At 41.4% G+C, this 27,190-nt stretch overlaps 1 protein-coding gene across 1 annotated transcript in view; it reads left to right on the top strand.

Moving 5' to 3' along the window:
- Positions 1 to 16,909, top strand: part of chfr (checkpoint with forkhead and ring finger domains, E3 ubiquitin protein ligase) — a 40,907-nt gene extending 23,998 nt beyond the window's left edge. The window contains exons 4-16 of the mRNA XM_078554525.1: positions 1,133 to 1,192; positions 1,994 to 2,452; positions 3,245 to 3,401; positions 3,951 to 4,105; positions 4,919 to 5,081; positions 6,868 to 6,986; positions 8,903 to 9,022; positions 9,964 to 10,047; positions 10,621 to 10,691; positions 11,920 to 12,007; positions 13,269 to 13,376; positions 14,055 to 14,127; positions 16,537 to 16,909. Coding sequence (XP_078410651.1) covers positions 1,133 to 1,192; positions 1,994 to 2,452; positions 3,245 to 3,401; positions 3,951 to 4,105; positions 4,919 to 5,081; positions 6,868 to 6,986; positions 8,903 to 9,022; positions 9,964 to 10,047; positions 10,621 to 10,691; positions 11,920 to 12,007; positions 13,269 to 13,376; positions 14,055 to 14,127; positions 16,537 to 16,579 — 1,700 coding nt within the window. The 3' untranslated portion in view covers positions 16,580 to 16,909. The remainder of the gene's footprint in view (positions 1 to 1,132; positions 1,193 to 1,993; positions 2,453 to 3,244; positions 3,402 to 3,950; positions 4,106 to 4,918; positions 5,082 to 6,867; positions 6,987 to 8,902; positions 9,023 to 9,963; positions 10,048 to 10,620; positions 10,692 to 11,919; positions 12,008 to 13,268; positions 13,377 to 14,054; positions 14,128 to 16,536) is intronic.
- The last annotated feature ends 10,281 nt before the right edge of the window (positions 16,910 to 27,190 follow it).

Below are 27,190 nucleotides of genomic sequence, written 5' to 3'. Positions count from 1 at the left end.
CTGCTGCCTAAGTCGTCGTTTGTGCCTTTATATCTCTGGACTTGAGTACTACTAACACATTCCTGGTCGGTCTACCACATCTCCCGTGTCCTAACTTACACCAAGCCCCTTGCACCTACAGCATCTCTGTTCACTAACCTACGCTTGGTCAAGCAAAGTTTTGATTTTAAAGTTCTCATCCTTGTTTACAAATCCTTCCATGGCCTTGCCTCTCCCAATTTCTATATCTCATCCAGCTCCATAACCCTCCCAAATATCTGTGTCCTCTAATTCTTGCCTCTTGTGCATCCCCAATTTTAATCGCTGCACCATTGGTGGCCATGCCTTCAGCAACCTAGGCCCTCCGCTCTGGAATTTTCTCCTTAAACCTCTCTGCCTCACCTTCCTCCTTTGAGACTGTTCTTCAAACTAACCTCTTTGGCCAAGCTTTTATTTAAACCTGTTCTAATGTCTCTTTATGTGAGTTGCTGTCATATTTTGTTTTATGATGCTCCTGTGAAGCGTCTTGGGATGCTTTATTATGTTAAAGGTGCTATATAAATACAAGTTGTTGTGCCAAGCACCTTTATTCTCCATCGACCCTGATCAATGTTCAGCATGTTCCTGAAAGTGCACCATGGTTTATACTGCAGTAAGGAGCTAATGCCTTCAGAAGGGGAAGAAATGGGAAGTAACCTCTGAAGTGTGAGGTTAGATATTGCATTGTATAGTGTGAATAATTGCATTGTCTAGCTAATCTTCTTGTGAATTGCAAGTAGTACTGATCCTACTACTGACAGTCATAACAATTATATTCTATATTAAGGTTAGTCTGTGCCATTTTGAAAAATGGATTATATTTCACAATTTACTTGCATTAGGTAAATGCCCCAATAAATTTGGAATTAGGTAGTAATTAGGAATGAGAAATTTGACGGAGTAATTTTTCCCTAGAACTTCCTTACCCATTCAGTACCCCCTATACCAGCCAGGAGACGGTTCCTAAAGCATATTGCACCCCATTAGTCAACTGAAAGGGTCGCCTACAGTTTAACATTTTTGCACTGTTTTCTCTGCTTAGGAGTGATGCGGTAATTTTAAGCAAAAAAGTAGCTTTTTTCCCCAACTTATTCTTCCTTAATTTATTTTTTAGATGTTGCTTATTTGTACAAAGCACTGAATCCTGAAGAGGAAAACATGGAAGACTTGATGGGTAATTAAGAATTGTTTCTGATTAGATTTTGATGGTAGTGTGCGCCATATCTGGTTCTACCAGTAGGTGAAGGAAAATGTAAACAGATGCAAACTTCTGACGAATAATGATGTTTAATTCTGTGATAAACGTGGGGAGGGGGGGATGAAGAAGAACGGGAGAATGCTAATATGGAGAATAAACACCAGCATAAAACAGCTGTGTGAAATAGTCTGTTGTTGTGCCGTAAATTCGGAGACATGAACCCAGTGAGTACTGCAGTATTGCTTAAAATGAACACAACTTGAGAAACTGGGGCTGTTTTCATTACATCAGAGTTAAGACAAGGTCTAATCATGATTGAGTTTGAGAAAAGTAAATTGTGGAAAACTATTTTTGTTGGTCAATGAACAGCTAAAGGGCATGAATTGAAGATATCAAAGGAACAAGAAAGATATGTGATTATTTTTCCCCCAGAGAGTTGATAGGATATGGGATGCAGTGACAGTAATAGCTTGTAGAGGACAAGTGGATAATATGTGAGAAATTAAGAAATGAATTGTAAGGGTAAAGGGGCTAAGAATTGGACTTGTGGTCAGCTCTTTCAGAGGGCCAGCACAGATGTGATGGGCTGAATGGCTGTCTTCTGTGCTGTAACATTCTAAGTTTCTATTATTTTGTTCATATAGATTCAGCACAGTTTATAAAATTACATGCAATTAGTACTCCATAAACTAGTAGGCTTTGTAATAAGGGATGAATGGACTTAGTGTGAGTATGAAAATGGATTATTATTTACCATCAAATGGTTTTTATGTACAGGATCCTCTTGCAGTATGGTTGAGCAGATTATTAAAGAAACCTCGAGCTTGGAAAGCAGCTCTGACCAAACAGCAGTCACCTCCCCAATTTGTTCAAAACAAGTTGAACACCCTTCCCAAGAGGAGCCACAGCCATGCACGTCTTATTACGATCCGTTCTGTACCTCTGGAGCAAACTCCAACAATGTTCAGCCTACTGTTTCCACCATGGAGCCATGTGCTTCCTCAACAGGACCTGTGCCCACTACTGCTGGACCTTCAGTACTTGCACGTGGACCTAGTTTCTTGGCAACATTTTGGACTTCATGTCCAAAGCCACCTAGCCCTCCTGTCTTATCACCTTCTAGGACTCAGGTGAATAGAGAAAGCACACCAGGACCTGAAACCCCAAAGTCATCTGTTTTGGATGCCTTGGCCAAAGAGGAGGACCTAGAACCAACCAAAAAGAAGCAGAAAATGGGCAAGTATATACCTTGCATGTTTACTGAATAAAGGTTTGGGTTTTATTTCCAGAGTTGACTAATTTAGACACTCAACATTGCACACTCCTACCTGTAACCCCTCCAGAATTTCAACCCCAAAAAACCTTCTTTAAGACAGCAAGGTCCCATTCCATGGAGGGGTAAGTCTCCAAATCTTCATTATCCATATCTGGTGAAGGGGAATATCAGACAGAGTTTCAAGTTCCGATTGCTCTCCTGTTACCCCTGCATATTTGTGGACATCAAGTAAGCCCACCAGCCTCCACTGTGTAGGCTTGCATGGAGAATGAACCTTTGGGAAGTACAGGAGGGATACTGGAATTGCATTCTACCTCTGCACAATTACTCATACAGAGAATAAAGAATAAGAATCAGAAGGGGAGTAAAGAATTGTCCCACAATAAAATGAAGAGAAATCACTTTTAAAAAGTTGGAACAAAAACATAGTGGGTGTGTCAGTATTCGAAGAGAAAAAACACAGTTTAATGTTTCCGTTCTAATCGTTTTTCAAATCAGTGAAGGCCCAGACCTCGAGCATATTCACATAGAATCATATAGCACAGAAGGAGGCCATTTGGCCCATTGCGCTGATGCTAGCCCTTTCACTATTCAGATGGTGATGGATCTATTGTTTATTTCAACCATTTTCTTTTTTTTAAATTCAAATGTTGGATTCTGTTTTCCTTTTGCCTGACCCAACAAATATGTTTGAGAGTTTTAATATTTGCATCTCCTGTGAAATATTCATTTTATACAAAATATTTTAATAGAAAATGATGGAATTCCAGATCCATTGCTACTCAGTGAAGGTCAAAGTTCAAACGTCAGACATGAAGATCAAGGGACCTCAGAAGGAAAGCAACCAGACAAAATGGAGGAAACTCTCACCTGTATCATTTGTCAAGACTTGTTGCATGACTGTGTCAGGTACAGTGAGATGTGAATGCTTTATAAACAGCCCTTTTATGTAAGACGAACTACAATTTCCAACACACAACATTCTTTAAAATAATAGGAATTCATTTAGATATTCTTTACCAATGCTCAATGCTGCAACATAACAATATTTTTGTTAGTCCATCTTCAGTGACAACTCATATAATGAGTCTTAGACCCAGGTGTAGTCTCCCAAGTGACGGTTTGAGGGTAGGGATACAAAAAAATGACAGGAAAAGATCAGCTGCTATATTTACCCTGCCTCATCCCAATGACAAGCAAGCCGCATGCAACATTGCTGCCAAGAATAGTGTATTTAGGATACAATCAGTGGTGGTTAATGACTAGTAAATCCTGTTGTAGTACATGCTTGCTTGGCCGTATTTGCAAATTTATTGATTCAGAAATGGAAACACGAAAAATGAGCGATTAAGTGCTCGAACTTTGCAGCTCAAGATGCAGAAGCTTCAGGGCAGCAATAAACCTCATGGGTCTAATTTCATTTCATCTTTCTATTTCCCCACCACCCAACTTTGTCAGCCTTCAACCATGTATGCACTCTTTCTGTGCGGCTTGTTACTCGGGCTGGATGGAGCGTTCGTCACTCTGCCCAACCTGCCGTTGTCCTGTTGAACGCATCAGCAAGAACCACATGGTGAATAACCTGGTGGAGGCTTATCTACTGCAACACCCAGGCAAGTAATTGCTGTATTAAATTCATATGCCCTGATTTACATGGATATATTGGGTATTCCAAATGTTTGATTTGTGGTTTTGTGGAGGAGGAAGGAACCTCGGGCATGAATTACAGCTTTAAGTTTTGTGATTAGTTAGTAAGATCAGTTTGTGGCACAGTTGTGAATCCAGATCTTTCCCTTGGTTACCTGACATTGAAATTGCCTCCTGAATTGTCTGAAGTTAGCGTATGAATTTAGGCTATCTTTTACCTCTGGAGCACATCCAGAAGAAACTTGTGTTTCATTTGGAATCCTGTTGATAAGTAGGACGTGACACTATGTGTGAGTTCACAGCCTGTCCTTTTGAGTGAGAATAAGATTGAGGCAAATGGACAAGATGGATCTCGGAAAGGGAGATACGGACCAAATTGGAAGCAATGTTGAATATTGTAGGAACATGGGGCGATTCATAAATGTGGTTTTGGTTACTGGCTTGGAATGTGATTCTGTGAGGAAAAATATATCTTCGCAATAGGGAGTGACTTAATGCAATGAACTCGAAGAAATATAATATAAAATCTCAAATAGCGGAAATTACTCCCTTGCCAGTAAATGTGCTGAGTGCAATAAATCTCTTGACAAAGGCCAGTACACTTGCTATCCCATTTCATGTTTCCTGTGTGAATTATCTTAAAATTTCTTTGCTTGTCCAAAAGGCAGAGGAAAGGAAATCCAATGGGACACACGATACCAGTCTAAACTGCAGCTAGATTAAGATACTGGTTTGATGATTTTGTTTTGGTCACATTTGTGTGCGATTTACTATTTCAGAAAAGTGTCGTAGTGGAGATGAACTGCAAAGCATGGATGCCAGAAATAAGATCACACACGACATGTTACAACCTAAGATTAAACGGTCATTCTCCGATGAAGAGGTCAGCTCTGAGGATTTTCTGGAACTGTCTGATGTCGACAGTGAATCTTCTGATTTTAGGTGAGTTTTTGAAAGATTTGCTTTTGTGAGCAGGAATAAACGTATGAGGAGAAGACAGTCCTTGTGCCTGCTGAAGTGTGTGATTGTTGGCTGGAGTGATGCTAAAGTTTGAGTAGTCCTAAAAACACCAGATTAGTTGGAGAAATGACTCTGAACAGCAGTAAGTGGCTTGCTTTGTAATGAGTTATCAGACCTTTACTGAGCTTTACTGAAAATGCACAAACAGCAAATGGAATATCCACCTCTGGCATAAGTTTACTGCCAAGTAGCCAAATATAATTCCGGCCACACTCTTGTGAACTGTAGCATCGTGAGTATTGACTTCTAACTGCATATTAATAGTGGAGGGGAAAACCTACATCCATTCCCTTCCTGTCCTCACCTGAAGGTGTTGGTTCTTTGCTAGGACAGCTAATGGATGCTGGGTACACGCTATATAACCTGGCCCAAAATGTGTAATCTGTAGAATGTAGAAGGTTAAGCAGTGATTTGACTGAACTTTAAGATTTTGAAATAAATTTATGGGGTTGATAGAGAAAAGCTTTTTTCTGCCGGTGCCTGGGGTTGGGGGGGGTTGGACAAGGGCACTTAACCTGAAAGTCGGAACCAGGCCATTCAGGAGAGAAGTTAGGAAACGCTTCTTCAGACAGAGTGATAGAAGTGTGGAACAAGCTCCCACATAAAGCAGGTGATGTTGGCTGAATTGATTTTACATCTGAAGTCAATAGATTTTTGCTAGCCAAGAGCAGAAAAGGATATGGCGCTGAGGCAGGTGGATGGAGTTAAAATACAGATCAGCCATGATCTCGTTGAATTGTGGAACAGGCTCAAGGGGCTGAAAGGCCTTCTCCCATTTCAGTATAAGCATCTCACAATAGGTGTCATCAGGCCACTTAATCCTGGGAGCACTGTGGTCAAGATTGATTCTGTTCTTGCTCAATATGTACACAGTGCACCAGCAACAGTGGGAGAGGGTGCCACTGAATAGCAATGGGAAAGAGGAATCCTAGATAATTTGTTTTCATCTCTCCCCCCCGCCCCCACCCCCTCTGCTTCCAAGCCCCCATATCCAAGCTGCTGAAGCTAGTTTTATTGCTGCAGTGTTGTGCCTTGGTTGAGATCCACTAAAGGGATCCTGGGATGAATGGCTCAGCTGCTTATTGAAAAACTTGAGATTCTGAAAGTTGAAAGGAGGAACTTGCATTTGTATAACACTTTTCACACTCCTAATGTCCCAAAGCTCTAGGATAGTGAGGGGTAAAAGTTGGTCAGGACACATGGAAGAACTCCCTTGCTCCTCATTTAGTGCCATAGAATCTTTTACTTCTACCTGAGAGGGCAGATGGAATATCGGTTTGATGCCTCCTCCAAAGGATGGCAACTCTGATAGAGCAGCACTCCCTCGTTACTACACTGGAGGGCCAGCCTCTGCTCTGTTCTATGGAGTAGGACTAAACCTCCTGACTCTGAGGCGAGAGAGCTACCAACTGAACCATGGTGGAATATGTTTGAATAAAATGTGTACGTGTATTTTGAGCATGTGATGGCTCAACTTCACTTTCTAACGGTGAAAGATGACGTGAAATGTGTGAGGTACAGAATAGGAAATGGAGATGTAATACAAAGGTACCCAATTCCTGATTAGATTAATGGGGTGTAACAAGTTGTTTCTTTGCATTTATTTTTTTCCTGCTCTTTACCAAGTTACACAAATTTTACAGTAAGATTAAAATACAGTTTGTCTCTCTATGGTTGACTGCATTTTAGATTTTCTACCCATTTTCAGTCAGCCACATATTGTATGCAGACAGTGTCCTGGATATCGGTCCGAGAGCAATCAGTCTACTTTCTTGCCAGCTTTCAGAACAAGTGATGCCCCATCAACTTCTACCAGTATCCCTGTCAGTAAGTATCTACAAACCAAAATGGGCAATGTTGCTACTACTGTTGCATATCCCTAAGCACAGCTTAGAGTTGAGGGCTTGGTTAACTACACAGTTGATGTTTGCATTATTTGAATTCAAGAAATGTGATGTAAAGGGGCAACTTTCTTTTCTCTCTATGATTTCCAGCACTGTAATGAACTACAACAATGAATCAATTTGTGCTGTGTGAGGGAAAGATGGGGGGCAAATGAGGGAAGTACATGAGGCAGAAAGAAATAGAAGGATATGCTGATGGGGTGAGATGAAGTGGGGTGAGAGGAGGCTTGTGTGGAGTATAAACAGCAACATTGAGGATTTGAGTTGAATGATCTGTTTCTGTGTGCTAATATCGATTTAATTGCTTAGAGGGACAGGGAAATGAATTTACAGCTCAGCTGACCTTGTATCTCTTTGTGATTAGCTAGGAAACAAACTTGTGGGAGAGAAAGTCAGCAGCTAAAGAACCATGAGAGTAGGTGCCAGAGAGCTAAACAGAGGAGAAATCTGTAAATGTGATATAAAAGGAGAGGACCGAACCTGATTGTGTTTGGTGAGCCAAACTGGCATGAACGTTTTATGACACACCAATTGTATTCTTGGCTGAGAATTGGTCCATTTTAACCATCAGCGTGTAAATGCCCAGGTTTTCAGAGACCAGGGAGAGCAGAGGGAGATATTTCAAGGGGAGGTGTGATCTCTATGTGGAAGACTGCATTATGTAGAAGCTTACAAATTTGCAGTTTGGGTTATACAGAACAATGAGGAGAGAAGTTATAGGATGTTTCCCAAAAATGTTCCTTCACTGTCGCTGAGTCAAAATCCTGGAACTCCCTTCCTAAAAGCACATGGACTGCAGTGGTTCAAGAAAGCAGCTCACCACCACCTTCAAGGGCAATTAGGGATGACCGTTAAATGCTGGCCTAGCCAGCGACAGCCACATCCCATGAATTAATATTTTTTAAAAATCACAATGTGGAAATAAGAGAGAAGGTGTAGACAGCAAGGTGAGCGGAGCTGGATACTAACCTAGTTAGGAGAGCCAATATTTAGAGCCCTCGTTTATTTTAAGAACTGTATTTTCAGAGATCTCAAGAACGGGCATGCTGTTTTTTTTCTGGGTGATAATGCACGTTCAACAGTAGCACAAGTAGTATATCCAAAGATTTAACTTTAGCTTGGTTTTTGCACTGATTAATACTTAAGTTATTTAACTTGATTGTATTATTTTAGTTTTTTTTTTAAACACTTGTTTGTCTGCCATTTGTCATAGGTGAGTGGTTGTAAGCTCCTGCCCAATACTGATTTAACTGGTGAACTGAAAGTCACAGTAGGAACTGGCCACATTGAAATGTCTGATCTGAAAAATTCACGACAATGACAGTGCAGAACAAGCCCATTTACCCCCTCTGTCTGAGCTCGCTCGTCTAATCCCATTTCTCAGCATCCTTTTAAAATGTTTCAATTGCATTTAAAATCATTTTACATAACTCTTTTAGAGCTATAAAAGTGTAGATCATAAATGACACTCCAATTTGAGTTTACAACCTGATTTATAGTATTGCTTAATATATATGTAACTATAATAATCAATACTCTCCCTGTCTTTTACAGCACTTTAGAATAAGCTGTTTTAAATTTGATCACCTCAGAATTTTGCTTTCTACCTTATTTAATTATGAATAATTAATGAATAATCACTCATTTGATAGTGTAATAGTGGAAGAAACCAGATTCTCTTATTTTAGATTAGATTGTATTCAGCAGTAAAAACATCATTTTGTATTTACAGATTTGTATAAGTTTTTTTTTCTGATTTCTGTCAAGTGAATTATTTTGTACCTGTCCTAAGCTTGCTAACTGTATCTCTGCTGTCTGTTTTTAAAAATTTTTTTTAAGCTGTCCAGGACTACACCTGCCCTGCTCGTGGTCCTCACATGATTTGCACTTGCTGTTTTCAGCCGATGCCTGACCGGAGGGCAGAGCGTGAACAGAACCCAACCGTTACACCTCAGCAATGTATGTGACCACTTTGCAAAGTTCTAAGTTTTGATTAATTGATCTCCTGTCTGGTTGTTCTGAAATGGGAATTGAGCTGGGCCTCAGCGACTGCAATCTCTGACCCAGCTTCCTTGCCAATGGAGTTGCGGGTCTCGCCCAGGGCTTGAGCATGAACAAGAGTTCCAGTTTGCATAAAACTTTAGTTAGACATTGAATTTTAAAGATATAGTTAGTGCACTTCAAAGTGCTTCATAGCAAATTCAATACTTTTAAAGTGTACTCACAGTTTTGTGCTGATTTCTTGTGGAATGATAGAATAATACAGCACAGAGGGTAGCCATTCGACCTGTTGTGTCTGTGCCATCTCTTCTAAAGAGCTATTCAATTAACCCCTGATCTTTCCCTGTAGCCCTACAAATTTTTACTCATCAAATATCCATCCAATTTCTTTTTGCAATTTAGTATTGAATCTGCTTCCACCACCCTTTCAGGCAGTGCATTCCAGATCACCATTTGCTGTGTAAACGCATTTCTCCTCATCTCACTTTATTTTGCCAAATATGTTTTATTTATAAACATATAAGTCTAAATGTAATTTAATTTGAAGTTTTACTGCTGCACAGTAAAGTTTATATCTTGTTATAACTACTTAATGTCCAATCTAAATGTGTATTTCCCGCAATTCCCACTTAAAACCTTCTGAAACTTGCGATCTCCAATAGTGAGAGAAAACAATCAGATCAGCCTTTTCCTTTAAACCAAGAGGTGCAAATCTGCTTTAAAATGTTAGTTTAAACAGAACCTTACTGTGAACTCTGTTCAAAGCAAAAATGAGCCTTGTTCCATGCAGCTGCATTCTTAGCCTAAACAAATGCTCTGTTCAGCCCTTCATACCATCACGACCAGCCTATCTAATAGATAATGGTTAAGTAATTCTGAAAATGTGTCCTTCCTTCCAGGCACAATTTGTTTACGGACCTTCTGCCACATGTACTGGGGCTGCTCTCGAGTGGGATGCTCTGGCTGCTTGGCGAGATTTTGTGGTAGATACATTTTCTATTATACATTGTATTGTACTAAAAGGACCTCCTTCAGTGACGAGGCAGTAAAGTGGGTCAGTTTTTTTAGACTGATGATGGTACAGGTCCACTTGGTTCTCGATTGATAGGTTGATGTAATTGGCTTGTCAGTAAATTGTAGAGTTCAGTGACACTGTTTTTGGCTCTGGTAATTTGTCAATTCTTTTTTTCTGAGTATATCTGTCGTGACTGTGGGATTCTTGCATTTGTAGCTGTGGTGGAGATACTGATGAAAGGAATACTTCCTTTCCCCAGTTTTAACCATCATAGAGGTTTACAGTTCGACAGAGCCACTTGGCCCATTGAGTCAGCTCTGGCTCTTTTTCTAGTACAAGATGAAACTCATCTCACTGTCCTGCTCTCCCCCATGTCCTGTAATCCTAGTTAGTTTTTCCAGGGACCTGATGCAGAGCCACTCTATGCTAACTCTGGTCTCTGAGGAGCGACCCTATATGAATCTCTTGTTCAGTGCTTTTTCTGAATTTTAAATCTGAACTTTGAGAGAGTTCTAACTGGATAATGTAATATTTTTGACAGATGTAAATTTTGGAGAAAAATGTTTGGATGGAATATTAAACAACAATAGTTATGAATCGGACATCCTGAAGGTAAGATGCCCTTTGTAAACAAACTTCCATTTTTTTTAATGCTTTAGTTTCCTATGCCTGTGCTTGGTTGACCCTGGAGTGTATGTTCTCCAATCAGGCAGGTGATTGCTGTTTCACATGCCTTTATTGATGGTGTTGTGGAGAGGTGTGTAAGAGTGACCTGGGCTGGCTCTGATATTTCCAGTTCAATTCAGGAAAAGAGTACATTTTTGTCACTAGGAATTGATAATGTTATGAACTAATGTACTACCCACTTCATGATTTGGAGATTTATTATCCAATTTGAGGATTAAGGATTGAAGAATGGTGCTTAACCAAACATCTGAAAGCACCTCAGAAGGTAGTTATTGTTTGCAACAAAACACAGCAGCATTTTGTGCTGAATGTGGTCTTCCCAAGCAGCGATGAGGCATTCTGCCAGGTACTCTGTTCATGGTTAAAAACAAAAAACTACTGCGGATGCTGGAAATCCAAAACAAAAACAAAAACAGAAACAGAATTACCTGGAAAAACTCAGCAGGTCACTCTGTTCATGGTGTTGGTCAAGAAATGAATGTTGGCCAAGACATCAGGGGAACTCCTGACTATTCCAGCAGGGCTGCGGAATCTTTTAATATCCTCATTAGGATTTGAACCTAATGGACTCAAGACTTAAGACAGATACCAAATGAGCCAAGCTGCAAGGCCAGTTAGCAGAAAGTTGGCATTTTGGTAAGTCATTGTGTTTTAGGTTTTCTCCTGAGACCACACACCTATCCTGGCTGAGAGCACAGGCAGGTTACCTACTCCCAGGCCTCCTATGTTGCTGTATATTTGTATTTCCTCAATGGTGTAAACCTGCGTAATCACATTAACTCTTCTTATGGGCAGCACAAACAAACCTGACTATTTGTTTTCAAAATGCACATAACCTCATCTGTTTACCCTTCCCTTAAAGAATTAGATTCAACATCCAGTTAGTGTAGGAAAGTTGTAGCATCCGTTCATCAGATTTTGCTGGTGGTAATCTAATGAGAGTTATTTGACATCTTTTAACTCCCATCATCGAACACAGCTTCATCTTTTTAGAGAATTGCTCTGTCTCCTGTCTGTGCTGAACCAATGAAAGGTTAAACTTGACACCGGCTTCAGGAGCAGAATAAGTTTGGAACTGGGTACCAGATATGCCTTTGCATGTAATAACACTCGCTTTAACCATAATCTTATACAGCTTGGCATTACCTTTCAGAATTACCTTGCATCTAGAGGCCTTACTTGGAAAGAGATGCTGCAAGAAAGTCTTTTGGCTCTTCAGAGAGGAAAATTTGTTCTTACAGGTACGTGTAGCTTGAACACAGGCTTACAATAGAAATGTTGATGGGTTATAGTGAAGAAAGACTTGCATTTCTATAGCACCTTCCATGACTCCAGGAAATCATAAAACACACTGCAGCCAATCAAGTCAGTGATATTAACCTCAATAATTTAAAGTACTGTTGCAGTAAAGATATTAATGTCATCATTAATGTTTTGAAGTACCCACTGTTGTAATGTAGGAAATGTGGCAGCCAATTTTCACACAGCAAGATCCCACAAACAGGAATGGGGTAATGACCAGATAATCTGTTTTAGTGATGTTGGCCGAGGGACCAAAAAGACCACCTTTGCCCTTTGAAATAGTGCCATGGGATCTTATGCTTCCACCTGACAGGGCAGACTGGATCTCGGTTTAACATCTCACCTGAGAGACTATGCATTACACTGAAGTGTTAGCCTTGATTTTTGTGATTAGTCTCAAGAGTGGACCTAGTATGTAATCCTACAGTGATATTACCTCAAGTGACCAGAGTAAAAGTTTATTTAGATCCACTTTGATGTTACAGTGCATATTTTCCCTTGAATTCTTCAGTGCTGCTTTTTTGGCAGTCATGTTGTGTGTGTATTGGTTGAAAAACAATCAGCCATCATATGTCATCTAAATGACATGTAGTGACTACATGGAAGCTTTCAGTTAGGGAGAACAGTGCTGTTAGCTAATGCTTGGTTCTTTTAAATTTGACATTTTCCAATGTTTAAGGAATCAGAATAATTTGTACAAGCTTACTTCATAAACTAAAGACATGGGGGCTTTAATTTCATCAGCTATGAAGAGAGACTGGATAGGCTAGGGTTGTTTTCCTTAGAGCAGAGAAGGCTGAGGGGGACCTGATAGAGATATACAAAATTACGAGGGGCATAGGTAGGGTAAATAGGAAGAAACTTTTCCCCTTAGCGGAGGTGTCAGTAACCAGGGGGCATAGATTTAAGGCGAGGGGATTTGAGGAAAAGTTTTTTCACCCAGAGGGCAGTTGGAATCTGGAACACACTTCCTGAGGGGTGGTAGAGGTAGGAACCCTTGCAACATTTAAGAAGTATTTAGATGAGCACTTGAAATGCCGTAGCATACAGGGCTACGGGCCAAGTGCTGGAAAATGGGATTAGAATAGATAGATGCTTGATGGCCGGCATGGACATGATGGGCTGAAGGGCCTGTTTCTGTGCTGTATGACTCTAAGTACTATCTGCATTATTTTTATCTTTTCAATTTTTCCAAAACAGATTATCATGTTAGAGCAAATATTGTCCTTTGTTACTGTTGTGGACTACATAGCTTTCGTGAGCTGGCCTATCAGTACAGGCAGAATATTCCTGCTGCAGAACTTCCAGGTTAGTTCCATTTAATGACTAGTTGACAGGTTTTAAGAAAGCGGTAACTTGCATCTGTGTCATTCCTAGTTGTGCCCACAGGATATCTCGAAGCACTTGAGAACCAGTGGAAATTTTGAAGTTCAGCCACGATTGTTGTGTGAGCAAAATCTTAAGGAAGATAAGTATAGTTACAATGTGAGCATTGAGGAAAAAGCCATCAATAAATTAACAGGTGTCTCCCTAAACCGCTTTAGGATTATGTGGCAAATCAGACAAATTAATGCAGTGTGGTTCCCTCTTTTTCTAAATGGAACTTATTTTTAAACCACCTTTCTTAGAAAATAGAGCACTGGCTGGGTAACTCCTCTATTACATTGAAGCTAATGAACAGAAAATTTGTTTTCATTACTAAGTGCTCTTTTGGGTCAAATATGAAAAGCTTATACAAGTATATATTCTTAAATTAGGCATGAATTGTACTGCATTTAATTGAAGTCCCAGTCTATTATAGTTTAGTATGTGTATCTACATGTGTATATTAAAAAGCGCACTGTCATTTGTGCACTGATTTTCAGCAGGACTTTCTCATGCTATGTTTTATCTTGTGCAGCGATAAGGACTATAGAGTTCTTTCAGAATAATCTTGCCTACTCTTTAAGAAATTTTAGTTTAAATTACTACTAATTGATCTTGTAGAGTCTGTAACAACACGTCCAGATTGCTACTGGGGTCGAAACTGTCGCACACAGGTTAAAGCGCATCATGCCATGTAAGTACCAAACGCAGATTAGTTAATTCCTCCCTGGTTTTGAGAAAGTTTTGAACATTTGCCTGTCACCTTTCTAGTTTGCCTTGATGCCTAGCTAGAATTAAATGAAGTTTGCCACCGCCACTTAGTCATCTATAATAATGCACAGTTTTTGTCTGTCTGCATTTTCAGATTGATCAGTGGTTTGATTTGGTGGGTGGAGACTAGTGCACCCAGCTAACTTACTGGCCCTCTGCTCTTGCTGTTCCATGGCCTTGGTGACTGGGTTCTGGCCCTCACTGTCTCCTAGTAATGCTTGCTGGCCCTCGGCCCCCGCCCATTGGCCCCCTGCCCCCGCCCATTGGCCCTCGGCCCCCTGCCCCCGCCCATTGGCCCTCGGCCCCCTGCCCCCGCCCATTGGCCCTCGGCCCCCTGCCCCCGCCCATTGGCCCTCGGCCCCCTGCCCCCGCCCATTGGCCCTCGGCCCCCTGCCCCCGCCCATTGGCCCTCGGCCCCCTGCCCCCGCCCATTGGCCCTCGGCCCCCTGCCCCCGCCCATTGGCCCTCGGCCCCCTGCCCCCGCCCATTGGCCCTCGGCCCCCTGCCCCCGCCCATTGGCCCTCGGCCCCCTGCCCCTGCCCCCGCCCATTGGCCCTCGGCCCCCTGCCCCTGCCCCCGCCCATTGGCCCTCGGCCCCCTGCCCCTGCCCCCGCCCATTGGCCCTCGGCCCCCTGCCCCTGCCCCCGCCCATTGGCCCTCGGCCCCCTGCCCCTGCCCCCGCCCATTGGCCCTCGGCCCCCTGCCCCTGCCCCCGCCCATTGGCCCTCGGCCCCCTGCCCCTGCCCCCGCCCATTGGCCCTCGGCCCCCTGCCCCCGCCCGACCTTGCTTACTGGCACCCATCCCTTGCTGTTCCAGGTTCCCTGGCCTTGATTACTGGGCTGTTCATGATGATGATGGAGAGGCGGTGACGACGTTTGGTTGGAGGGGGCTAGGTGACTGCATGTGAGTTTGGGAGGCATGGGAAGGTGTGAGGGAGGTAGCATGAGGGGATGACACAGGATGGGGAAAGGGCAGAGGATGAGATAGCATTGAGGGGGCAGAAGGGAGGGAAAGGTGGCATTAGTGATGGGACATGGCATGGGGAGAAGGGCATGGCACAGGAGGGGCGGGGCTTGAGAGATGGCACAGCAATGAGGAAGAGGGGACACTGCACGGATGGGCGGGGTGAAGGGGTAGGCAAGGAGGGAAGTGGAGATGACTTGGGAGGACGGGCTTGGCAAGGGGGAAGAGAGCTGGCATGGGAGGGATGGGGCTAACATTGAGAGGTGTGGAATGGGGGATGGGATGGCATGGGGAGGTGGTGTTGATGGGATGAGGATGACCTGAGAGGAGGGTGGCATGTGATGGACGAAATCCCATGTGATGGAGACTTAAAGAAGTACTGTTGCAATAAAGATACTAATTGCAAATGTTTTGTGGGTCTCTGCTGGTTTGAACAGTGAAGTTTACAAAGTTAATGGATGTCCAGTGGCATTGCTCATAATAAATCAGAGGATGTGTTATGACAAAAGGATCATTTTGCCATGTACCAGTCAGTATGTTATATAACAAAATGTATGTTTATCTTGATAACACTCATTTAATAGGCATAAAGGCACTGACTTGTGGATGTAGCTTTGAAGGAGCTGTGTTTAATGGCCTGTCCTCCAGGGCCGCAGTTTCACCAAACCAGAGCAGAAGTTTGATCAAACATTGGTTTGCTGAAGCGAATGATCCAAAATGAGCTCATTACTGAGGGATGTTTATTTATAAAATAAATTTGAGGCAGAAATAAATGCAACTGCTCAATCTGAGACTAATCTGAAAAGTATGGTTAATTGGCTTGCCTAATGCTTCAGATTCACATCTGATTATAAATTCTTAGCTCCTCCAGTTGGAAGCCAATATTTTTTGTTAATACTGAGTTGTAATTTGCTGTTCTGTGTTTTAATGTTGCGTTTCCCCAATTTTGGCCTCTTATGCACCTCAAATTTCCTTCACTCCACAATTGACGGCTGTGCCTTCAGGTGCCTAGACCCTAAGCTCTGGAATTCCCCCCCTGAATCTCTCCCCTCTCTCCTTCAAGACATTCCTTAAAAACTGCCTCTTTGACCAGGCTTTCGTCATATGTCCTTTTGTGGCTCAAAGTCAAATTTTGTTAGAAGCACCTTGGGATATTTTACAACTTAAGGCACTGTAAATGCAGTTGTGTGCCCATCAAGTATTCACATTACATGGAGCAGACAAGTTGCACAAGATTTGTACATATGGATTGATTCTTGTAATATAAATTGGAATTAGTTCTGACTTGGACGTTGCTTTAAAGTGAGTTGAATTAAAGAACTTCTGCCAGTTTTTTTTTAAAAAAAACTTTTGTCTCTCCCCTTCCAGGAAATTTAACCACATCTGTGAGCAAACACGTTTCAAGAACTGAGGTTTCTCGACATTAAAGCCATGCAGCCTCCGGAGATGAAGGTGGACTGGATTTGAACTTCAGAAGTTGTCTTTAGGAATCTTTTTTTTATACAATCAACGTTTGAGGCTATGGGCCATTGTAAAATTTATTATACCTAAAAGATGAGACCAAGATCAGCCGACTGGCAAAGAGTTTCATCCATTTTTCTGCCATGTGGTAGGAATCTTGTGCTTCAACATTTTAAAAAAAAAAGTTCTATATTAAAAAGTACGCACAGTATCAGAGCAAAGCCTGCAAATGTATACTACTGTAATATCACGTTTTCCACATAAAATTGATTATTCTTGATGTTCTTTTCTTACTGCTGTGCAGTCAATATAGGAGTATATTTTTTTTTATTTAAGCTTGGAACCACTGGAGCTGAAACATTTTTTTTAAAAAAAGTTGCTTTTATTGGACCTTTGTCTAGGGAAACTCAATGGCTTGAGCATAGAAAAAAACAAGAGTTGCAACGTAAAATTTCCTGCTTTCTGAAGCATTCCCCATTGAGATGTCCTGTGAAAGTATTTAAACAGTATCTTTTATAGAAGCTAAGCATTGTACAAGTTTAAATTGCAGTAGGATGCATTTTAAGTGAAAGATTCCCTTCAATCTATATTCAGGGCCTGCCCTTACTTTTGACTGCCTACTTCCTCCTAATGTAAACATTGTCTGGCTTCAGAAAGAAAAGGTCATTCTGAATTGTTTGGAGTGATTACATTTCAATTTCTTAAGGGTCTTCTCCAGAGTTTGAAGCTCTTTCTCGGATTTTCTCTCCTCCTCTCTTGAGGTTCCTTTCTTGATGGCCCTTTGAGCTTTGGACACCCTACACTGTCTTGATGAAGGGACTGTCCTTCATTTCAATTAGTGAATGTCAATGGACTATTTGACAGTGGGAGCTTTGCAGCCAACCCTGAACCGCTCTTTGTCCAACATCCACTTTTAAGCCCTGATTGGCTGTAGGAACGTTGGCTGACTCTTATTCTGCTCCTTATCTGACACCATGACATTAAGAACATTTAAGTATGGAGGAGGCCATTCAGCCTGTAAGCCTGTTCTAGCATTCAGTGAGATCATGGCCAATCAGTAACTCTATTCCATTTAACCTGCCTTTGCTCCATATCCTTCATATCCTTACCCAACAAAAAAAATCTATTTGTCTTGAAAACTCTATTGCCCCAGCATCCACAGCCTTTTAGAGGAAAGTGTTTTTGATCTATAGTATCCCTTGTGTGGGAAAAAATCCTCCCTGATACTACTCCTGAATGGCCTGAACTAATCTTAAGATTTGTAACAACCCAAAACTTAGTGGTGTGATGATAACTTTCCTGGTTTGTGTGGCTCTGCAACTCTCACATAAACTTACCATCAGGCTCTTTGATAGAAGGTGTTTAAGATAAACTTTCATTTTTCTATTGGAGGGGAATCTGTATGGCTGAAATCTTTGAGTTTGAACTAAAATGAACAGCAGATGAGCACATTCAAACAAGACATGGATGGGTAAATTCACTGTGAGACACTGAGCCATAAGGACAGTAATGCCCCAAGCTTGATTTCCAATTCATGTTGGTAGCTGACCTCGCCTGAGACTGAGGGGAGGCTGCTGCGCTTGGCTTCAAGGTCCCTGGGCAAGAAACAATCTGATAATCTGCTGTCCGGTGACTCCCTGCTGGAGCATAGACAAGTGAAAATAATATTGAGCTTGGTTATGAGCCATTCTGTAGTGGGCCAGCCTACTAACTCAATTCTAGTCTTCAGTTGAAAAATAATCACCTGAGTGGGACGTCAGAAGCTTCCTATGGATCTGTGCTCCAGCTAGGAGATTTTACTATCAGAAGGGATGGGGAGGAAATTGAGGTGGTGAAAGGAAATTGCATTTAGGTTACTTCTGATTTATTTTGCCAGCCATAGGTGTGCATTATAACTTCCACCAGCCTTTACCCAGAGAGTGGTGATAATGTGGAACTTATTACCTATCAAGTGGAGTAGTTGAGGCGAATATTATGGATGCATTTAAGGGGTAGCAATGAAAAGTACATGAGGAAAGGAAAAAAGCTTTTGGTGATAGGGTGGGATGAGGCTTGTGTGGAGCATAAACACCTGCATAGACCACTGTGGCCAAATGGCCTGTTTCTGTGCTGCAAATTCTAAGTAATTATTCAACTTTTTAATTTGGAACAGCCAGTCACAATTTGCAAAGAGATAGTCACTCTGATGCTTCTGTATCTTAAAGCCAGGGCCAGCATTTATGAAGCAGGGAATTTGATTTATTTAACATATTTATTAAAATACAATTCCAGCTGTAAATTATTATTGGGAGAAATGACTATTTTATCCAAAGGAGCAAAAGCCAGAAAATAAACTGGGTTCACACCCATTGGGACAATTTCTCCTCAATTAATAATGTTTCAGCCTGGATCCTATAAACGAGCACTTTATTTGGATAAATTGTAATTGCCATTCAATATTTTATAGATCATCCTTTGAGATGAACAAATGTTTTAACACTGGAACAATCCATTTTATGTGAACACTTATAGCTGTTTATAACTTGATCTGAGGCAACAGTGATTTTGGGCAGGAACTTAAGTTACCAAACAAAAATGCATATTGAAATTATACACGTTTTAAAAAAAAGTTTCAATGTCTCCACCACCCCCGCCCCCGCCCCCAGTTGACACACAGTCTCCCAATGAAAGTATAGAGACCCAGTCTGTTCCTTTGGAAACTGGGCACCTGGAATGAGATACATACAGTGCTCAAAGTGATCTATCCTTGATTTCTAATTTGTGCAACACCAGGCCTGGCACAACCATTAGGTGGTCACCTAGGGTGGCAAGGTGCTGGCATGCCATAGCATGATGTCTGAAACTTTAAAATTATATTGCTACGACTTCATTATGATCATGAACAACTTCACTGAGTGCCCAGGGCCGGACACTATTCAGTTTCAGTTCGGTCCCTCCTCCCTTCCTCCCCTGTCCCTCTGAAGTTTTCTAGCAGGGAACAACAGGCCCCACCCAACCAACCAACCCACCCACCCCCGCGCATGCTCGCAGCCTCCCGACCATTTCCCTCCGCATGCATGCACTCGCTGCTCCCTTCCTTGCCACCCCCCCACCTCAGGATGATCTCATAATGCGGGTTGAGGTCTCGCAAGAGGTGCGGCGCAAATCCAACCAGCGCTGAGGAACGTGATGCTGTAGAAGCTGAGCAGTGGGGACTCCGGAGGCTGAGACCAGAGTGAGGGCTGAGGGCAGGCTGCAGATGATAACTACTCATGAGTTTGACAATCTTTAGTGGTTGAGTGAGAGTGGGACCATTTTACTGTATTCAGAAATTAATTGGGGGGGAGTTACCAGGTTGAAGGTTCACCGAGGGCAGCAAATATCCTTGCACCTGCCCTGTGCAGCACAGAATTATGCCAGACAGAAGGAGGCTGTTCATACTGTTGTGTGTTCTGGCTCTTTGAAAGAATTAAACAATTAGTCTTTCTCCCCTGCTCTTCCTCAATACCAAATATTTCCTTTTCAGATATTCCCTTTTGAAAGTTATAATTGAATCTGCTTCACCCATCCTTTCAGGCAAGTGTGTTCCAGATAATAACTTGCTGTGTTTACTAAAATAAGATTCTCTCACCTCTGATCTTCTATCAATTATCATAAGCCTGTGACCTCTATTTATTCATACCCCTGCAGACAGTTTCTCCTTATCAACTCTTATCAGAATCCTTCATAATTTTAAGCATCTCTCTAGTAAATCTCTCTTAACCTTCACTGCTGTAAGGAGAACAACCCCAGCTTATCTAGTTTTTCCACATAACTGAAGTCCTTCATCCCTGGTACCATTCTAGTAAGCCATCTCTGCACCCTCTCCAAGGCCTTGACATCTTCCTAAAGTGCATTGGAGAATTGGACACACTACTCCAACTGGGGCTAGGCCAATGTTTTATAAAGGCTTAGCATAACTTCCATGCTTTTTGTTTCTCTCTCTCTATAAAGCCCAGGATTCCACGTACATTTTTTTAACCGCCTTCTCAACTTGTCCTAACACCTTCAAAAATTTGTTTACATGAAACCCCAGATTTATCTTCGTGTACCCCACTAAAAATTGTTCCATTTTGTTGATATTACCCCATCTCATTTTTCTTGCAAAATGCATCATTTCACAGTTCTCTGCAAAAAATTTAATCTTCCGTGTGTTCTGTCCATTTCACAAGCTGGTGTCCCCCTGATGTCTGCTACTATCTTCCTCACTGTTTACTAGTGTGTCTGTTCTCAGCCAATGTTCACTTTGCTCTTGCACTACTTACCTTTCCTGTCCTGAGGTTGCAATTCAAGATAGTTTATGATGCCATGAATAATGGCAGCTCTCCATTATCTCACTTGCATGAATTGGAGCTGGTGCTCCCCATATGTATTCCCAGTGCAGTTCGCCAAATGTCTTCCCATTGAGGCCATCACCAAACATTGTGTACCCGGCAGGGATTGTGGCTGGCACCCTCCTCACCTCTATTGTTCAGCTGCACCCTATTTATTTACCCCCAGGGGTTTCTGGAACTGGGTTTTATTTTGAATTGCGGCTAACGAGCATTGTGATTCTATAGCAGTTCCCTGCAGGGTTTGTGGTGATCTCCAATCTCTCTGCGATATATTTTCAATGCTGTATAAACACTGCTAAACTGGCAATTTTTGCTTGAAAAAAGGTGTGTCTTATACTGATTAAAAGCAGTCAAGAGTCCCCAGTAATAGCTGCCATTTAAATGCCTAACTGTCTCGTTTCATTTAACAAGGTGTTAAGTGACAGTAAATGTTAGACCTGGTGTTCTGAATAGCAATTTACATCAATCTTCTAATCTCCATTGAGTTGCAGACTGTTAGGCTTTCTGCACATTGACCCAAGAAACTAATGTCAGAATTTCTTCAAAAACATGTTTTAAGAGCTAAAACAGTGCTTCTCAAACTTTTTCCCATTTTAATGCCTCAGACTTCATGTGACTTTGGGGGATTAACTTCTGCTGGGGGGGTGGAGTTTTAGCTTCTGAGCAGGATGGGGGGAGTTCAGCATGGTGGGAATTGTTTAAACTTCTGTTCGTCTTTTAAAAGAAACCCCCTACATTTTCAATCAGGCCTCGAAGATCTGTCCATGAGGTCACCTCCACCAATAGAAAAATAATCAAGCAGCTATTAGTGCTCAGCCTGAGTTCCATGATAGCCATTGTTGCCATGGAGCCCGCAACCCCAAAATTTTGTCTCGCGACCCCACTGGGGGTCGTGACCCACAGTTCCAGAAGCCCTGAGTTTGAGATTAACAAGGTAATAAAAGGGAAACTGGAAATGTGAAATGCAAACAGAAATGCTGGAAACGTTCAGGAACAAAAGTTGCTTGAAAGGTCATCGATCTGAAAGGTTAATTCTGGGTTTTTTTTCTCCTCCCCTCCATAAATGCTACCTGACCTGCTGAGTGTTTCCAGCATTTTCTAATAACCTGCGTCTTTCTGCACTTTTCCGACATTCCATTTCTTATTTTAGTGATCAGCGAAATTAGATAATAGGCATGTATTTCAAACTTTACATACTCCAAATGGTAAGTGTGATTCCCGGATTGAAGGGGCTGTTTGTGATTACAGGTTAGGTTGGTGTAATCACGCACTGAGTTCAAGATGTGATTTTGTTAAATATCCAGAAATATCTCTGAGCATGACTTTCCTTGAGTAGTATGTAAATTTTCTTCCTCTTGTATTTTATGCAGCACTTTATCATGTTCTCAGAATGCCCAAGTTGCTTTACGATAATGCACAACATTTCCAGTGTGGTCACTGTTCTGTAGATAACAGGACTGCAGACGGAAAGATTCCACAAACAGCAATGAAATGTATCACCAGCTAGCCTGCTCTTTGATGGTGTTTGATGAAGGAGTGTAAACAGGAGAGTAGGACATATCCCAACACTGAAAGGTTGGCATCTTTAACAATGCAGCCACCCCTGAATATTGCACTGAAATATGGACCTAGATTGAGTTGTGTTAGAATGGGTTTGGGCTTTAATTTTAAAGTTTCAGTATGAATGCAACCATATTCAAATTGTTGCATGGTCTTACAGATTTGGACTATTGCGAAAAAAAAACACATCTCGTCTTGCACTCAGGACAATTCATAGGAATACCAAATGTATAGGGAACAAGAATTTTTACTTCATGAGAGTGCTGATTGGTTGGAAAGTGGACTCTGGTAGGGGTGTTGCCATGGAGAATACATCAGTTAACTGATGACTGACTGACAGTTAACTGCCGAGCTTTGTTTAAATTCAAATCAGGCACGTTGACTCTAGTCAAGACATTGCCCTGGGAAATGAACCATAGAATGATTGTCACCTATTTTTGTTTAGTTGAAACAGGCACAATGTGTGTACATGTTCTTTGCAGACAGAAAGAACAGGGCTCTGTGTATTAATATATGTAGCTTCTAGCGTGCATAAGGGAGCCACACTCTGAGCCCAACTGATAATCTTGAATTGGTTCTCTGTGCAATTCTCCGCAGACTCGGGATTGTTTGACTCAGGACTCAGCAAATGTTGTCCAATTGTGGAATCACGTCTAATGTTGGATACTATGTTTTGAGTTTTGTAAGCACAGGCTGGTTGGGTACAGTCAGTGCCTTGCCTGTTGCAAACAGGACAATATCTTGACCAATCAGAGTCAACCTGCCTGGTTTGAATTTGAACAAAGCTTAGCTGTTAACTGTCCAGTCAGTCATCATTTGACTGATGCATTCTCCATGGCAGAGTCCATTTGCCAACCAATCAGCACTCTCTTCTCATGAAGTATAAATTATTGTTCCCTTTACATTTGGTATTCTTGCGAATTGTCCTAATGAATGCAAGACGAAAAGCTTTGACAACATGTCTTTGTTTCAGCAACTACATCCTTGCTGTTACAAGAAACTTTATGTAAAGCAGGCATTGTAACAAAAGCTCAATCCACGCAATAATGTATTTCATTATTTGTATATTTTTTTTAAATTCTGAATGAACACTTCCAAGTAGTGAATTCTCCCTGTTGTTTTATGGGAACCCACAGTGGTACTCAATAAAAATTTGGGTAGTACACAGAAGACTACTACTGTACTTAGTTCCTGGCAACAACTGACTTTTTTTTTAATATAGTAATTGTCTCTTTCTCTGGTATCTCGGTACCAGGCACCAGTTATGCCTGAGCGATCTGCTAGTGCATCTCCAATACCAGCAGTCGACAACAGTTGCTTGCATTTATATTGTGTCCTTACCTTGCACATTTAATCTATTAGGATGTTTTTCTATCACTGACTAGGAACCTTTTCCTACATTACAACAGTGATGGCGCTTCACAAGTTCTCCACTAGTGTGGTGCACTTTGGGACATCCTGGGATTGTAAAGGAGCTCTCATTAGGTAGGACCATAGGAATGATCTGGGATCTCACAAATGCCATTGGGCTATGTGTATTAACTTGCTGTGTCACTGTTTCTTTTTAAAAAGTAAATGCTGGTAGCAGATAAAAACAAAACTTAATTTCCCACAAGTGGGAACTGGTGAATACCTGGCGCTTGTTAGTAGATAATGAAAACAATTAACCACCCTAACCTCTAACTACAGGCCAGTCTATGACAGTTTTGAAATAAAGAACAATGTTGAACTTTCTGGTTTCTAGCTGGTCAGATGTTCGTCTGCCCCTCTTGCCTGTCCCTTTCCAAATTTCCTTGCCTCATGACAAAAACCTGATCATTGTTCAAAACCATTTCAGCAGCAGACACCAAAGCAGAAAACATTGATTTTTTTTTTAACTTGCTGTGTTAAAATGAATTAACTCTTGGAGCTTTCAGTGTTTAAAAACACACGTTCTTTGACACCTAGGCCTGTTTAATGAATAGATCACAGCGTAAGCAGAAATGTAATAAGCAGATACTGCAGTTCAGTTGACACAAGGTGGTCTAGGCTCTGTATCTGGAAGTGATGTCGCTATCTATATGCCATCATTGGGACATCCCGCACCAGAATTTTCTTTTGCACATGACTTGTAAATATTAAATAAATTGAGCACCAGCTGACCCCCTCAGGATTGGGAATGGATGCAGCTCTGTGACTTGGCTTGGAGCTGTCTGTCAAGTTATACCGACACTTGGTACTGCTTCAAGTCCAAACCTTGTGGTGTGATTTACTTTGATCTGACTGACCTGGGTTTGGGACACTCGTGATTGATGCATACGAAGCCCGCGATCACTTTTACATGACATTTGATGGGATGACATCGAATAAGAAAGAATTATTGCCCAATTGGCTTCTTCCCCCAAATACTGTGACAGAGTTGGTTCAGATTTTGCTGGTGATTAATAAGGAGTTTATTATGAATGTAGCTCCTGTTGATTCACCTGTTATTTTTATTCAGTTTATGGGAGATTTGTTATTGTTTATGGCAGAATTGCTGCTCCATAACCCTGCTGAGCTGCCATTTTGGGGGAGTCCACACTTTCTGACTGGTTCCTATTCCATTGAAGCTTCTCTTCCAAAGTTATTAAAGCACAAAAATGAGCCATTCAACCTAATAGGTCCATGTCGGTGTTTATGTTCCACACTAGCCTCCTTCTAACCTCTTTAACATAACCTTTTTTTCCTTTCTCCCTTAGACTCCCCTTAAATGTAGCTGCTGATCACCTCAACCACTCCTCGTGGTAGCAAATTCCGCATACTAACGACTCTGGGTATAGAGGTTCCCCCTGAATTTCCTATTGAATTTGTTAGTGGCTATTTTCTGTTTATGGCCTCTACTTTTAGAGTCTACGAGTGGAAAGATCCTCTTTACATCCACCCTTTCTTAATGTTAAAAGGCCTTTATCAGGTCACCCCTCAACATTCTCTTTTCTGGAGAAAAGATCCCCAGCCTAATAGTCTTTCCTGATGGGTATAACATCACAGTTTTAGTGTTATTCCAGTAATTCATGTTCACACCTCTTGTGCCTCTACACCCTACCAGAACTGTTCACAGTACTCAAGGTGTGATCTAACTAAGATTCTGTACACATTTAACATAAACTTATCTGCTTTTCAATTCTCTTCCTCTAAAAGTGAACCCCAGGGCTATGTTTGCTTATGACTATGGCCTAATTAACCTGTGCTGCTACTTTTAGTGATTTGTACATCAGGACCTCCAGTTCCCTCTGCTTCTCTACTTCTTTAAGTGTACCATCTCAGCCTTATCCAAATTAAAATTAATTTACCAATTACATATCCACTCTGCATGTTTATTAATGTCTTCCTGTATCTTGTTGCAGTCCTCCTCTGTATTAACTGCGCACCCTTCCCCATTTGCCCTTGTCCTCAAATTTTGAGGTTGATTTGTTTGCTAAAATTGCCATAAGCTGCAAGTTAAGAACTGGTGGGTAAACTTTCTAGAAGAAATCCTGATTTTTGAGGGAGATTGTTGTATTGCTTTTTTGCTTTTATTCATTCATGCGATATAGGTATCATTTATTGCCTGTCTCTTTGTCCACGAAGGTGGTGGCGAGCTGCCGCCTTGATCCCCGCTGCAGTTCTTGTGGTGTAGGTGCACTCTCAAAGTGCTCGTAGGGAAGGGGTTCAGGATTTTGACCAAGCAAGAGTGAGTATAGTTCCAAGTCATAATGGTGTGTGCAAATTAAACTGTATGCTGTGGTTTACCAATCAACTGAAAAATTAACTTCTGGAAGTGATACTTTTAAATAAAAATCTGAAATAGCGAAGGTATGATCTGAATATTTTGCATTATTTTTCTCACCCAACCCCCATGTCCCAGTTTTTAAAATTTAATTCTGTATATAAGCTGACTTTTTTCGTTCAGTTAATTAAACTGAGTAGTGTGTGTTTTTGGCCATGGGCACCCTATTTAACTGGTACATAGGGGGCTGTAATTAGACCTATTTGTATATGTGCTCAGATGCTTATGAATGCAATTTTCAAATCCCTCTTTGAAGCGGGAGTTAAATCAATCAGTTAAATGAGCCAAGTTGTGCAATTATTTGCACTGTACCTATTGTATCGATAGCATGCACTGGTTAGCAATGTGGATCAGGAGTTCCACAGGGATTCAGATGAATTTATTCCAATCTGATTAAGATCCAGACACATTCTATAAATCTGTACTGTATTGCTGTTTAGTTCTAATTTCTTCCTGAGCACAAATCAAACTCAGTTTTATTTCTGATTAGTCTTGAAATTGCAGACATATAGATAAATTTAAGCTTTTGGCTCTAGGTTTTCTAACTTTGCACATCAAAGAATTGCTGCTTCTGTGCTGTTTCTCCTCAAAACCCTGTGTTGCAGTTTCCTGTGACATGGCGATTTAACTTGAATCAGCTGATTCAGACTGAGGAAATCAGAAAATACATCATGTCGATAGAAACAAATAGTGTTAAGATTTGCAACACCTGATCCAAGATGTTTCTGCATTGGCTTCTTGCAACAGGAACCATTTCATTTTAACTCTGACCAAAGGAAGTAGAGTTGGACATTTTGTTGGATGTCTTTACCTCTATGTGCTGCTGGAATCTCCCTGGAAGTGCTTTTGAACGCTTTGCTTCTGG

Source organism: Cetorhinus maximus, chromosome 12 (genome assembly GCF_964194155.1).
Source record: "Cetorhinus maximus chromosome 12, sCetMax3.hap1.1, whole genome shotgun sequence".
Taxonomy (NCBI): domain Eukaryota; kingdom Metazoa; phylum Chordata; class Chondrichthyes; order Lamniformes; family Cetorhinidae; genus Cetorhinus; species Cetorhinus maximus.
The sequence above is the reverse complement of the archived record's forward strand: the minus strand, read 5'-3'. Positions and strand labels throughout refer to the sequence as shown.